This window comes from Pristiophorus japonicus, chromosome 1 (genome assembly GCF_044704955.1).
Source record: "Pristiophorus japonicus isolate sPriJap1 chromosome 1, sPriJap1.hap1, whole genome shotgun sequence".
Lineage (NCBI taxonomy): Eukaryota > Metazoa > Chordata > Chondrichthyes > Pristiophoridae > Pristiophorus > Pristiophorus japonicus.
Window position 1 is genome coordinate 132,453,319 of NC_091977.1, and position 14,296 is coordinate 132,467,614.

Sequence of the window (14,296 nt, forward strand, 5' to 3'; positions counted from 1 at the left end):
GTTGCATCAATTTGTGTCAGTATTTCGGGGTGCGGTCAGCATATCATTTGTTGACTGTCAGCATAAAATACTGTTGCCATGTATGGAGTCCCAACAACTGAGCCAAACTATCAAAAGTTATTTTTTTTTTTAAAAAGTGCTTTTTTGCATTGGATGTGAGCAACTCCTGGTAAGTCAATACATTTTAATTTCACTGGGTGGTGAATCCAAATCAAAAGCCTTGTGTTTATATACAAATGACATTTATCCCAACATGAAGCCATCTGAAGGAAAAGCTATCCACCAGCACTATTTACACAAGACATATTCCAGTTCTATCCAAAATAGTTCAGTTGCAATTCCCGAAACATAAAACGTAGAAACATAGAAAATAGGTGCAAGAGTAGGTCATTCAGCCCTTCGAGCCTGCACCACCATTCAATATGATCATGGCTGATCATTCACCTCAGTACCCCTTTCCCACTTTCTCTCCATACCCCTTGATCCCTTTAGCCATAAGGGCCACATCTAACTCCCTCTTGAATATATCCAATGAACTGGCATCAACGACTCTCTGCGGCAGGGAATTCCACAGGTTAACAACTCTCTGAGTGAGGAAGTTTCTCCTAAATGGCCTACCCCTTATCCCAAGACTGGTTCTGGACTTCCCCAACATCGGGAACATTCTTCCCGCATCGAAGCTGTCCTGTCCCGTCAGAATCTTATTCGTTTCTATGAGATCCCCTCTCATCCTTCTAAACTCCAGTATATGAAGGCCCAGTTGATCCAGTCTCTCCTCATATGTCAGTCCAGCCATCCCGGGAATCAGTCTGGTGAACCTTCGCTGCACTCCCTCAATAGCAAGAACGTCCTTCCTCAGATTAGGAGAATACAATATTGCAGTAAGACCTCCCTGCTCTTATACTCAAATCCCCTATCTATGAAGGCCAACATGCCATTTGCCTTCTTCACCACCTGCTGTACCTGCATGCCAACTTTCAATGACTGATTAACCATGACACCCAGGTCTCGTTGCACCTCCCCATTTCCTAATCTGCTGCCATTCAGATAATCTGCCTTCGTGTTTTTGCCACCAAAGTGGATAACCTCACATTTATCCACATTATACTGCATCTGCTATGCATTTGCCCACTCTCCTAACCTGTCTAAATAACCCTGCAGCCTCTTAGCATCCTCCTCACAGCTCACACCGCCACCCAGTTTAGTGTCATCTGCAAACTTGGAGATATTACCCTCAATTCCTTCATTAATGTATATTGTAAAGAGCTGGGGTGCCAGCACTGAGCCCTGCGGTACTCCACTAGTTACTGCCTCCCATTCCGAAAAGGATCCATTTATCCCGACTCGCTGCTTCCTGCCTGCCAACCAATTCTCTATCCACGCCAGTATATTAACCCCAATACCATGTACCTTGATCTTGTATGCCAATCTCTTATGTGGTACCTTGTCAAAGGCCTTTTGAAAGTCCAAATACACCACATCCACTGGTTCTCCCTTGTCCACTCTACTAGTTACATCCTCTCAAAATTACAGAAGATTGGTCAAACATGTTTTCCCTTTCATAAATCCATGCTGACTTGGACTGATCCTGTCACCAAATGCGCTGCTATTTCATCCTTAATAATAGATTCCAAGATTTTCCCCACTACTGATGTCAGGCTAACCAGTCTATAATTACCCGTTTTCTCTCCCTCCTTTTTTAAAAAGTGTTGTTACATGAAGAATTTTTTGTAGAAACATTTTACAGCACTCTTGCAGTTCATGTCATCATTAGAGCCCCAGTATTACACGGAGTTAGAAATTTGGAAAATAGCGCTGTGACCGTTCTTTGGGCGGTAATCGATGATTTAGACTTTTTTTTTTTACTGCCGGACTATGACTGGAGGCCGCAAAATTTGCCAAATGGTGACTGGCGGCAAAGATAAAATCCGGCCTGGTATGATGCAATTTGTGCGCTGGAGCCAAATTCAGCGATCTGAACAAAAAATGGATATTCTGCGCATACGTAATTCTTTTTTTTTGGTGACGATCCCCCCCCCCACTGGCGATTCTGGTTAAGTGTCAGGGTGCACCCACGCATGCGCAGTACACCGAGCTCTCAATCTGCCATTTTTCAGAAACAGGAGAAGATGCAGCACGTTGATCAGAGCAGACAGAGGGCCAGGAAATTAAGTTTTGATGTGAATGAGGCACTTAAAGCAGTCATTGAGAGTAGATGGGGGGAGTTTAACAGGAGGGGTCGAGGTAAACCCCACACCCCTACCTGTTGCAAGGAGATTTTGGACCACTGTTGTTGAGGTGTCCTCAGGGGATGACATTCCCAGGGACCACCAGCAATGCAGGAAGAGGTGGAATAACCATTGCAGGGTCATGAAAGTAAGTCATATTTTTATTGATGCAATCCTTGATTACTTAAATTGTAAATCTGACACGTGTTGTAGGTAGGCTTAGTGTTGCACCTTATTTGCCATGAATGATCGTTACACATTATTAAGACTGCTTTTTGACATCTTAAAAGATGTTTCTGCACTTCGATGTGTTCCTCATGAACCATGCCATCATCATAGGCAGTCCCTCGGAATCGAGGAAGACTTGTTTCCACTCTTAAAGTGAGTTCTTTGGTGGCTGAACAGTCCAATACGAGAGCCACAGACTCTGCCACAGATGGGACAGATAGTCGTTGAGGGAAGGGGTGGTTTGCCACTCGCTCTTTCGCTGCCTGCGCTTGATTTCTACATGCTCTCGGCGATGAGACTCGAGGTGCTCAGCGCTCTCCCGGATGCACTTCCTCCACTTAGGGTGGCCTTTGGCCAGGGACGTCCAGGTGTCAGTGGGGATGTCGCACTTTATCAGGGAGGCTTTGAGGGTGTCCTTGTAACATTTTCGCTGCCCACCTTTGGCTCGTTTGCCGTGAAGGAGTTCGGAGTAGAGCACTTGCTTTGGGAGTTTCGTGTCTGGCATGCGAACTATGTGGCCTGCCCAGCGGAGCTGATCAAGTGTGGTCAGTGCTCCAATGCTGGGGATGTTGGCCTGAATGAGGACACTAATGTTGGTGCGCCTGACCTCCCAGAGGATTTATAGGATCTTGCAGAGACATTGTTGGTGGTATTTCTCCAGCGACTTCAGGTGTCTACTGTACATGGTCCATGTTTCTGAGCCATACAGGAAGGCAGATATTACTACAGCCTTGTAGACCATGAGCTTGGTGGCAGTTTTGAGGGCCAGGTCTTCAAACACTCTTTTCCTCAGGCGGCCGAAGACTGCACTGGCGCACTGGAGGCGGTGTTGGATCTCGTCGTCAATGCCTGCTCTTGTTGATAGGAGGCTCCCGAGGTATGGGATGTGGTCCACGTTGTCCAGGACAACGCCGTGGATCTTGATGACTGGGGGCAGTGCTGTGCGGTGAGGACAGGCTGATGGAGGACCTTTGTCTTACGGATGTTTAGTGTAAGGCCTATGCTTTTGTACATCTCAGTAAATACATCGACTATGTCCTGGAGTTCAGCCTCTATATGTGCGGAGACGCAGGCGTCGTCCGCTTACTGTAGCTTGACGGCAGAGGTTTGGGTGGTCTTGGACCTGGCCTGGAGACGGCGAAGGTTGAACAGGTTCCCACTGGTTCTGTAGTTTAATTCCACTCTAGCGGGGAGCTTGTTGACCGTGAGGTGGAAAATGGAAGCAAGAAAGATTGAGAAGAGGGTTGGGGCGATGACACAGCCTAGTTTGACCCTGGTCCGGATGTGCATTGGATCTGTGATGGATCCGTTAGTAAGGATCACGGCCTGCATGTCGTCGTGGAGCAGGCGGAGGATGGTGACGAACTTTTGGGGGCATCCGAAACGGAGGACGACACTCCACAGACCCTCGCAGTTGACAGCTGTCGCGCTGCAAAAATCATGTCCGTTGTGCCCCATGAACCATGTGCAACTACCAGGGCCATTAAACAGACAGCTGCATTAAATACACACAGTATGGTACAAGTGCTTTGATGGCTATGTGTGTGTGCCACAAGAGCGGAAGGGCACTCTGGTAACTATTCGTATTGTTATTTTTCCAGGAAAGTTTTTGCATAATCGCCGCAAACAGTGACGGACTGGCGGTGGTCTGCCCAATATGCATTCATTAACAGACCTGGAGGAGCGTGAAGCTGGCTTAATTGGTGCCTCTGGAAGGTCAACTACCCATGTGGGTGCTGAGCCCATGGTCGAAACTGAGGGCAAGTCTTGCAAAATCCCTGGGCTGGATTGGAGCAATGTGATGCAGTGTCTGTGGACTCGGGTTCGGGTAATGTGATGCAGTGTCTCTCGATGACATATAATGCAATCGTGGTGGTCCTTCAAATAAGCCTGCGCTATGTGACCTTACTCATGTCACCCGGCCCCCTCCCCTGCTGCTAACCACTTGTCTGTTTTCTATTTTGCAGATGAGGATTGAGGCGCCACATCCTCCAATGCGAGCCTCCACCTTAGCCCATCATGTGTGGGTCGAGGAGGAAGATGAGGGCCACGCTGAGGACCCTCCACGGGAGGAAGATGATCATGAGGCTGTTGCGGAGGGGGTGGTGGGGGTGTTGGGGGTGGAGGAGCTATTGTGGGGTGGAGGCGGTATTGGTGGGGGTGGACGGAGCAATGCAGTCAGCACGTCTTTTAGCTGCGGCCACAAGTTTCTTGGAGGAAACCACATTTACAGGCTTTGTTCAATCCGAGGCAGCGGGTCCAAGTCGTGTGCAGCAACACACCCCCAGGGTTGAACCCCGTATGCGTCTGCCTGTCTTTCAGCAGAACCCCATATGCAGCCTCCAGAGTGGTCCAGGTTTCAAAATGGCCAATAGCTAATTTTTGTGCCAACCTTATTTGCATGATTATTCACAATTCCTGGTGCAAACTGTGCTGGTTCTAGGATTGACAAACTGTGGGAGTCCAGGCCTTTCCTGATCACATCTGCACCTTCACCCCACAATTCCCGATCGCATCTGTATCCCCAAAACTGATCAGGAAAGAAATTCACCCTCGCCGGAAACCTGGCACACCTACCGTTTTCTAAGTGTTTCTACCATCGCATTAGACGAGGCGGACTCTTGATTGATTTTCAGCACTATGGAAATTCTTTTGGAGCGGACTGAAAGTCTGTCATAAGAACATAAGAAATAGGAACAGGAGTGGGCCATATGGCCCCTCAAGCCTGCTCCGCCATTCAATAAGATCATGACTGATCTGATCATGGACTCAGCTCCACTTCCCTGCCCGCTCCCCATAACCCCTTACCGTTTGAATAAATTTAAGACAGAAACGTCCCAGCTTCCACAGCTCTCTGAGGCAGCGAATTTCACAGATTTAGAACCCTCAGAGAAGAAATTTCTCCTCATCTCTGTTTTAAATGGGCGGCCCCTTATTCTAAAATCATGCCCTATAGTTCTAGTCTCCCCCATTAGTGGAAACATCCTCTCTGCATCCACCTTGTCAAGCCCCCTCATGATCTTATACGTTTCGATAAGATCACCTCTCATTCTTCTGAATTCCAATGAGTAGAGGCCCAACCAACTTAACCTTTCCTCATAAGTCAACCCCCTCATCCCCGGAATCAACCTAGTGAACCTTCTCGGAACTGCCTCCAAAGCAAATATATCCTTTCATAAATATGGAAACCAAAACTGCACACAGTATTCCAGGTGTGGCCTCACCAATACCTTATATAGCTGTAGCAAGACTTCCCTGCTTTTATATTCCATCCCCTTTGCAATAAAGGCCAAGATACCACTGGCCTTCCTGATCACTTGCTGTACCTGCATACTATCCTTTTGCGTTTCATGCACAAGTACCCCCAGGTCCTGCTGTACTGTGGCACTTTGCAATCTTTCTCTATTTAAATAATAACTTGCTCTTCGATTTTTTTCTGCCAAAGTGCATAACCTCACACTTTCCAAAAGTGTGGGGGCTGAAGTACGGCGGTAAGTACTCTAGAGGGGCAGAAGTGGAGGCGAGACGGAGTCTCCGCCATCAGTGTGTGTGCGTGTTACCACATTTCTCCCCTCATTTAAAAGGGAGAGAACCAGCGATAATTTAGCTTTGGTCCACTGGGCCACCAGAGAGGGTTTCGACCAGACCAGTGGCCTGGCACCCAAGAGGGGGTGCAAGGCTGCCTGGCCGGACCCAGGGCCATAATTGTCTGACCGATCGGGAAGTTGTCTGGCAAAAAAAAACATGGCAGCCACGGCAGTACGCCCTCCCCTTGAAGGGCTGTCGCGCTGTCATGGCTCACACAGTGAAAGGAAGGTGCACTGACAAAGCAGTCAGGGGCACCACGCGGCAAATCTATGATTTTTCCAGCTAAATTTCGTGGCGGGTGCCGTGAAAGTGCGGGAGATTGGTGACGCGTGCTTTTTGATGCGCTTAGGACGATCGCCAGCAGCAGGTCGGAAGTGGGGACCGCCAGAAAAATCCCCGAGGTGAATTTTGATTGTGGCGGTCACTGAACCGGAAGTCGGCGGCTGCTCGACTCCGCCACCGACTTCTGCCGGTAAGTGGCCTTTTTGGGAGGCTGAATTTCGGCCCCATCATCTCCAGATTCTGCTCCCACTTACTGCATGGGACCCTGGCTGCGACCACCTGCCGTCAAATTTTCACTCCCGCCCAATGGACAGGTGTCAGACGGGACTCCAGGAATATTTATGCTGAAGGGGTCCTGCCGTTAAGATCGACAGGGCCTCCACGACCCCAAATTCTCCCATTGCACTGTTTCCACCCCACCCCCTTTTAAAATCGGGGCCAAAGCGTTGAGGATCGTCATCAGGTGAGGGACAAAAATTTAGAGAACATTAAAAGGCATTTCAATCCATCAGCAACATTTGCGAACGCTGAATTAATTATAAAAATAAAATAACCCATTTGGACTGGGCTGTTCAAAGTTCCAGTATGGCTCTGCTTGGTTATCAAAGCTCTAACCCTACATGACCCGCCCTACACCTGGGAATCTCAAACAGCTGTTTGCAGTTTATTTCTTTGCATCTACCATACTACGGTGGCTATATTTATCCTGCTATGGCCAAGTACCCTGTTTGCTCCAGTCCTGTTCTTTGTATTATATTAGCTTAATAGGTAAATATATAGCCTAGTTTTGTACTCAAATTCGATTGCCATTTTGTACTGAGTTATATGTGGTGGGGGTGCTACAATTGGTCTTCATCCTTTTGGGCTAGGGTGGGAAGAGGAAAAAGAAAGAAAAACAGCAAGTGTTTCTGCTCCTGCTTGTTACCCAGCTAAATATCAGCTAAAACATGTGGAAAATGTACACAATGCTGTTGTCAATAAATCTGTACAGCAAGATTCTGTAAACACAGGCTTTCTAATCCAACAAACTAATATAGCCTAGCTTTAAAATTTTGTGCAGAAATAGAATATATGTGAAAATTTTAAGATCATAGCCAAGTACAAAATGAGATATTACTGTGCAGTGTGTACTAAAACTAGAACCCAACTGCTACGCCTGCTTCTACTGTGGAAAAAAAATCTATACAATTTCTCAAGCAACATCAAATTTGTTATAGATGCAAGCTGTCACTGGCATCATCTATAGCGATTTTTTTCCTTGGGAAAGACAAGCTGTCAAGCTGCTATTCTGACGTCCATTTACATCATTCAATGACATCTGACAGTAGTGAAAGGCCACAGAAAACTGCTTATTGATTAGAAAAAACTATTTGAGGCTGTAGATGAGGTGATATGATAGGGATACCATGACAGAAAGGGTGATGACATTATGCTTGGCTGTACACAAGAGTTTAATGGAACACAACTTCATTATCTCATGCCTCTAGTTTTTGAATCACTTGAAAGATCTCTTGATCATTCTGCATGTATAGTGCTGAGTATAGTCCTATTCAATATGTAACAAACCTCAGCCTCCTAAAATCAGCTGCACATCAGCTGCCATGGTGTCATGATTGAAATACCCTCAGTTGAAATGTTAAATGCTACTGAATACTAATGTGACTTTTTGAAGAGGACAAGATTTTGGAAATAGATTGACTAACAATTTTTGTCTCATGGTTGGTAAAATTCATTCCAGAAATAGCAAACAATAAAAAAATGTGCAAAACATGGTTAATGCATTTTTTCGCAACAAAACAAAATGGAAGCTAGAGTAGACAAAGAGACCTAATTTGTCTTGGCTCTCTCAAGTTTGACCTATGATCACTTCGCAGTATATGCTCAATCCGGGCTAAATTCATATTTGCAGTAAAGCACAAATGTAGCACACATCCTATATATGGCATTTATTACATAATACATATACACATTATGCAAATGAAACAGGAAGGTTATAAGTACCACTTAAGATTTAAAAATGCACACTGTGCAGGGAAAACCATTTTGGTATTTATGCATAACATACACCTATAGTAGCCAAAGGATTTTTTAAATAGCTTGATTGTTAAATAGCAAAAATTATGAAAGATTGTTGTCTTCTTCAATGATTTGTTTATAACCAAAACCTATAAACTGCATGCTGGGAAAAAATTGGGGATAGAACACCAAAATGTAATGAAATTAAAAATTAGGTTAAATTAGCTAAATTAGATTCTCCTCTCTAGATCAGGTATCAAAGACTACACCTAAGCAATGAAAAAGCTATTACACTGATTAGAAGAAAAGCTGACAATCATTGATATAACAGGTAATTTGAATAGTCTGTACTATCCTTTCCCATTCTTAATTAGTACCATTCAATTCCATTAAAAACAAATTTACAGCATCTATATCAAATCAGCAAAATCTATATTTTCTGGCTCATCAGTATTGGCTAACAAAGTGCTCTCATAAAAAGGCCGATTTATTAAGTCAAATGCAGAATTTTGTAACCAGTGCTTTTTAAACTGCAGGAATATACAACTCAACCCAGTTTTGTTTCATAAACTGGCACACTTTTTGAATTTATTTTTTCTTACTGTACTGATCTGAACATAATCACAGAGTAATATACCACTGCAAATACTAACCAAAGTCTAAAGTATGCCTGGTTATCATCGATGGCAAACAAGTTAACAGACAACTGCGTAATCTGTAGGTAGGGGGAAAAGGAAACAAAAGAATGTCTTCATCAAATATCTCTTAAGAATCTTAAAACTGCATCCCCAGCAAGGTTTCCCAACTTTGACAAACCATGATTCAATATGCTAGCATTTCCCAGTAATCAATTACTCCATTCTGTACAGTCATCCTTTAATTAACAAGCAAGCTTGGATTCCAAGTAATGGATTTCTTCCATTATTCCAGTTAGCTGTTGCTATCTTGTGAAAGTTGCCGAAAACAGATAAGCTTCCTTGGGAGCTTTGGGAGGTTAAATCTGAAACATGATAATGCACGGTCAAACTTGTTAGGATAACGTATACTTTTTTAAAAAAAAAGACAATTTCTTTTCTACCATTACTGGACAAAGTAATTGAATAGGCTGTATTAGGTAATTTTGTTCACAAGTATACTGGCAGAGAAAATTCAAAATAGGAAAAGAATGTTTTGAAAAGTCATTCCCAGTGTTATAATGTTCTACAGTTACTGCATATTTTTTCCAATATGCTGCAAGAGTAGGAGTGAAAGAAACCATCCATTACATTAGCTTCAGCATCACTCATTGTAATGGTATGAAGAGATTACCAAACTTGGTATAGTCTTCATTTTTCTTCTAAGAAACATCCTCCATGTATTGCTAACGTGAGCATCGCAGCTCATTTTTAGTAAAAAGTCACCATAACAGACTAGCTTTCTTTGAAGTTTATAATATTGTAGGCACTGTATGAGACTCTTCCTGCTCATTTACTTTGTCCCTTCATTTTCCCATCACTCTCCCATCCTTCAAAAAGATCTTCAAAACTTGACTCTTCAACCATATATCGAGTGACCTCTGCTAACTTCTCGCCTACTGTCTGGTTAGTGTCCACTGCTTCTCATATAAAGTAACTTGGGATATTTTGTGCAAAAGTCATATAAAAAGTGAAATAGCTGGTTGTACTAGTCCAACAAAACTTGAGAAACTCAAGAAAAATTGAAAGAGACTAGGAAGATATTGTAATTTGTTTTCAAACAGAACAAATAAATAATAAATTGCCATTATAACATTTTAGTGTGGAAGAAAGCAAGACTGGTGATTAACTACAGGAGAAAAAAAAAGTGTCAATCATTCACATGCACACAAATAGCTTTATAGTTGTTAATGTCTGAAGGCTGTGCTCGAGAATTGGAGTGGAGGGAGAAAATTTCAGAGGTAGGGTAGAGTAAGACACGATTTGAAGTCAGGATCTTGAAGTTAATACGCTGGAGAAAAAGGAGGCTGGTGAGAGCAGTGAAGATGGGTGTGTGGGACCTTTGACCAATTGTTTGATCTATAAAGAAGTAGTTATATACAATGAAATAGGTAAGAATCTAACCACACAGAAACAAATTTCTTTTTAGCATTCTTAGGCATTTTCCTCTGGGATGACAGTTGTATCCTATTTATTTGTGCAAGTTAAATAAACGAGGAAGAACCTAGTGTTGATATAACATGCAGTTAGAAATTAATACATAATGAAAAACAGAAACCATGCAAAACAATACACATTTGCACTAGAGAGAGAACCTAAAGTCATCTAACCCACCGAGGGGTTACAGTAACATAGTGGTTATGTTCCTGGACTATTAATTCAACAGACCTGGACTAATGATCTGGAGACATAAGTTCAAATCCCACCATGGCAGTTAGGGAATTTAAATTCAATTAATTAAATACATCTGGAATAAAAAGCTAGTATCCGTAATGGTGACCATGTAACTATCAGATTGTCATAAAAACCCATCTGTTTCACTAATGTCCTTTAGAGAAGGTAATCTGCCATCCTTACCTGGTCTGGCCTATATGTGACTCCAGACCCACAGCAATGTGGTTGAATCGTAACTGCCCTCTGAAATGCCACTTATTCAAGAAGGCAGCTCACCACCACCTTCTCGATGAGCAATAAATGCTGGCCTTACCATTGACGCTCACATCCCGTGTATGAATAAAAAGTTACAAATATTGAAATTTAAGACAAATAAGTTCACATACAGACAGGATGCAAGTCCAGCCCAGAAGGAACATTTCATACTTTATCAAATCCCAACCTACTTAAAATTATGAACAGTATGCACATTTTATTCATAAGTTCAAATACCACAATGACCAATTCAAAACACTGCCCTCAGCTCATGGAATAAAAATTTATTCAACCATCAGCACACTACCAAGTAAATCAGATCTTATTGCCTTGTCCAGGTGACACCATGCATAGAGACAGGTTTCCAGTTGTGGATTTCTGCACTACAGCATGTATTAACATTGGCTCGAGTGGAAGGTAGCAAGTCGTATGGCATGGCATAGCAGGGAAGGGAAAGGCTGAATTCTTCCTGTGGCAGGTGTGGAGCACCAGTCAGAGGAGTCGAGACCATATGGTGATCAGGTAGTTCCAAACCTGGTGGAAAGTAAGGAAAGGAAGAGAAACTAGTGCTAGGTGGTTGAAGCCTCATTTTCTAGTAGTGGTGACAAGTGAGGGATGTCATCTGGGAGATGTCTGATAGGGCTGCAGGCAGCTTATGGGCTGCTGGTGGTAGCTATTGACACCGGGGGTGGTGAGAGGGATGCGGAAAGAAAAGCAACATGAAAGGGGTGGCACTGCAGGGCATAGCATCGCCTATCTTATCAATACAAATTGAGAGCTGGGAGCACTTAAAGTATAATGATAAATACATTGGAAATTTAAACCTCACCAGCTTGTACAAATACTGAGGCACGATAGAAATATCATGCTGCGACCTTCCTGTAAGCACAGGAAGTGCACACAATAAGTATAGCTTATACCAATCAATACATTTTTTTAATATAGGGCCGTCAATGGTTACCATCTCCAATGAATACAATATTTTTAATTATAGATGTTTCACAGATGTAACTATAAAGAAAAGCACGTTTAAAAAATAATGCCAAGGAGCTCAGATCTACAGTACATTATTTTCAACTGCCCTGCTCTTGGAACATTACTTTACAAGAATGATTTAATATAAAAAATTAATTCAGTTTATTCACCGGACATTAAATGCACTGTGCCTGTCCCCTTCGCTACTGTTCAGCAGCATCGGACCTCTAGTGGTGTGAAGTGTAGAAACGGGTGGCAAGAAAAAACAAAGTCGTCCTGGAGGCTGTCAGTGAGCAATCGCACGCTTGCCACTTGATGTTGGGTGGTTGGGAATGCCATTCCAGGACAGGTGGTCAAAAAGATGGAGGAAACAGGCAGGATATGGCAGAGCCATCCTTAAATAAAGGGAAGGGGACTAAAAATAAAAGTTTTAAAAAAAAAACAGCTTCTTTGATTTTGTGTAATTTGATTGGTCTGTGACATCATGTGGTTAATCTGGACCAATATTCAAACAGAAAGCATTGAAAGCAAAAAAGATAAAGGTAAAGCATTATGCAGTATAACATTAAAAGTGAATGACTTGTGAATGGGAAATTTACTTTTCCCAACGATTAATTGGATAGAAAGACAGTTACTTTTATCGACCATCAAACTGAGTTCCAGTATCACAGAAGCACATCTAGTTTGCTCTACCAACTGCATGCTAGACATGCCTTCACATCTCAAAATAAACTTTCTGCTGCAGCCAACAAATGAAATCCGTTTCAACAGAGTAGTCTTTTAGAAATTCAGGATTATTGCAAGCCTATGAATCAAGCCAAGTATGATAATATAACCAATGCTATTGCAAAGTGATAGCTACCGACTGCAGACTCGTTAACACTTTAAGCGTTACAGGGCTAAGAGAGGTTAGTGCACATGTCACATGCATCGCTCAGTCTACAGTAAAGAAAGTAGCACTTAATTGGGCTCAAGTTTCGGCCGGAGTTGCTCCTATTTTTTTGGAGCAACTAGTTTAGAATGGAGCATCTTAGAAATTGCAATTCTCGGCATTTAGTTTGCTCCAGTTTCAGTGAATTAGAATAGTTCCATTTTAAAACAGAATTTTTACTTCAAAAGGGGGCGTGTCCGGCCGCTTACGCCTGTTTTGCAAGTTTAGGCAGCGAAAACAGACTCCAAACTAAGTTAGAATGGAGTAAGTGTAGATTTTTGTACGCTCAGAAAAACCTTGCCTACACTTAGAAATCAGGCACAGGGAATGAGAGATGGGGGGTGGGGGGGAAGAGGAGGGTTTACAAACATTGTAAACACTTCACTTTTACAAATGATAAATAAATCAACAAATCAACCAATAAATCAAACAAAAAAATCAATCAATAAATAAAAAATTAAGTTTCTACTCACCGACTGCAGCACCGGGAGCCCTCCAACAGCGTGTTGGGACGGGCCCCCCACCCGTGTCTCTCTCTCGCTGCCTGTCAGTCTCTCTCTCTGTTTCTGACAGCGAGGGGTGGGGGGGGGGGGTAAGAAAGAGTGAGAGAGAGAGGGGGGGTGGTGGGAGAGGAGAGGAGAGGAGAGGGGGGGTGGTGGGAGAGGAGAGGAGAGGAGAGGGGGGTGGTGGGAGAGGAGAGGAGAGGAGAGGGGGGGTGGTGGGAGAGGAGAGGAGAGGAGAGGGGGGGTGGTGGGAGAGGAGAGGAGAGGAGAGGGGGGGTGGTGGGAGAGGAGAGGAGAGGAGAGGGGGGGTGGTGGGAGAGGAGAGGAGAGGAGAGGGGGGGTGGTGGGAGAGGAGAGGAGAGGAGAGGAGAGGGGGGGTGGTGGGAGAGGAGAGGAGAGGAGAGGGGGGTGGTGGGAGAGGAGAGGAGAGGAGAGGGGGGGTGGTGGGAGAGGAGAGGAGAGGAGAGGGGGGGTGGTGGGAGAGGAGAGGAGAGGAGAGGGGGGGTGGTGGGAGAGGAGAGGAGAGGAGAGGGGGGGTGGTGGGAGAGGAGAGGAGAGGAGAGGGGGGGTGGTGGGAGAGGAGAGGAGAGGAGAGGGGGGGTGGTGGGAGAGGAGAGGAGAGGGGGGGTGGTGGGAGAGGAGAGGAGAGGAGAGGGGGGGTGGTGGGAGAGGAGAGAGAAGGAGAGGGGGGTGGTGGGAGAGGAGAGGAGAGGAGAGGGGGGGTGGTGGGAGAGGAGAGGAGAGGGGGGGTGGTGGGAGAGGAGAGGAGAGGGGGGGTGGTGGGAGAGGAGAGGAGAGGAGAGGGGGGGTGGTGGGAGAGGAGAGGAGAGGAGAGGGGGGTGGTGGGAGAGGAGAGGAGAGGAGAGGGGGGGTGGTGGGAGAGGAGAGGAGAGGAGAGGGGGGGTGGTGGGAGAGGAGAGGAGAGGAGAGGGGGGGTGGTGG

The 14,296-nt window shown here is 44.6% G+C and overlaps 1 protein-coding gene across 9 annotated transcripts in view; it reads right to left on the reverse strand.

Annotated features, from left to right (window-relative positions):
- Positions 1-14,296, reverse strand: part of LOC139265813 (sorting nexin-24) — a 291,009-nt gene that overhangs the window by 218,407 nt on the left and 58,306 nt on the right. For 6 of the 9 annotated variants that reach the window (XR_011593633.1, XM_070883268.1, XM_070883286.1 and 3 more), the window contains one exon: positions 13,325-13,417. The exons of the other annotated variants lie outside the window; for them this stretch is intronic. Coding sequence is in view for 5 of the 6 variants with exons in the window: in XM_070883268.1 (XP_070739369.1) it covers positions 13,325-13,417 (93 nt within the window). In the remaining variant the exon portion in view is untranslated. The remainder of the gene's footprint in view (positions 1-13,324; positions 13,418-14,296) is intronic. 9 annotated transcript variants of the gene reach the window in all.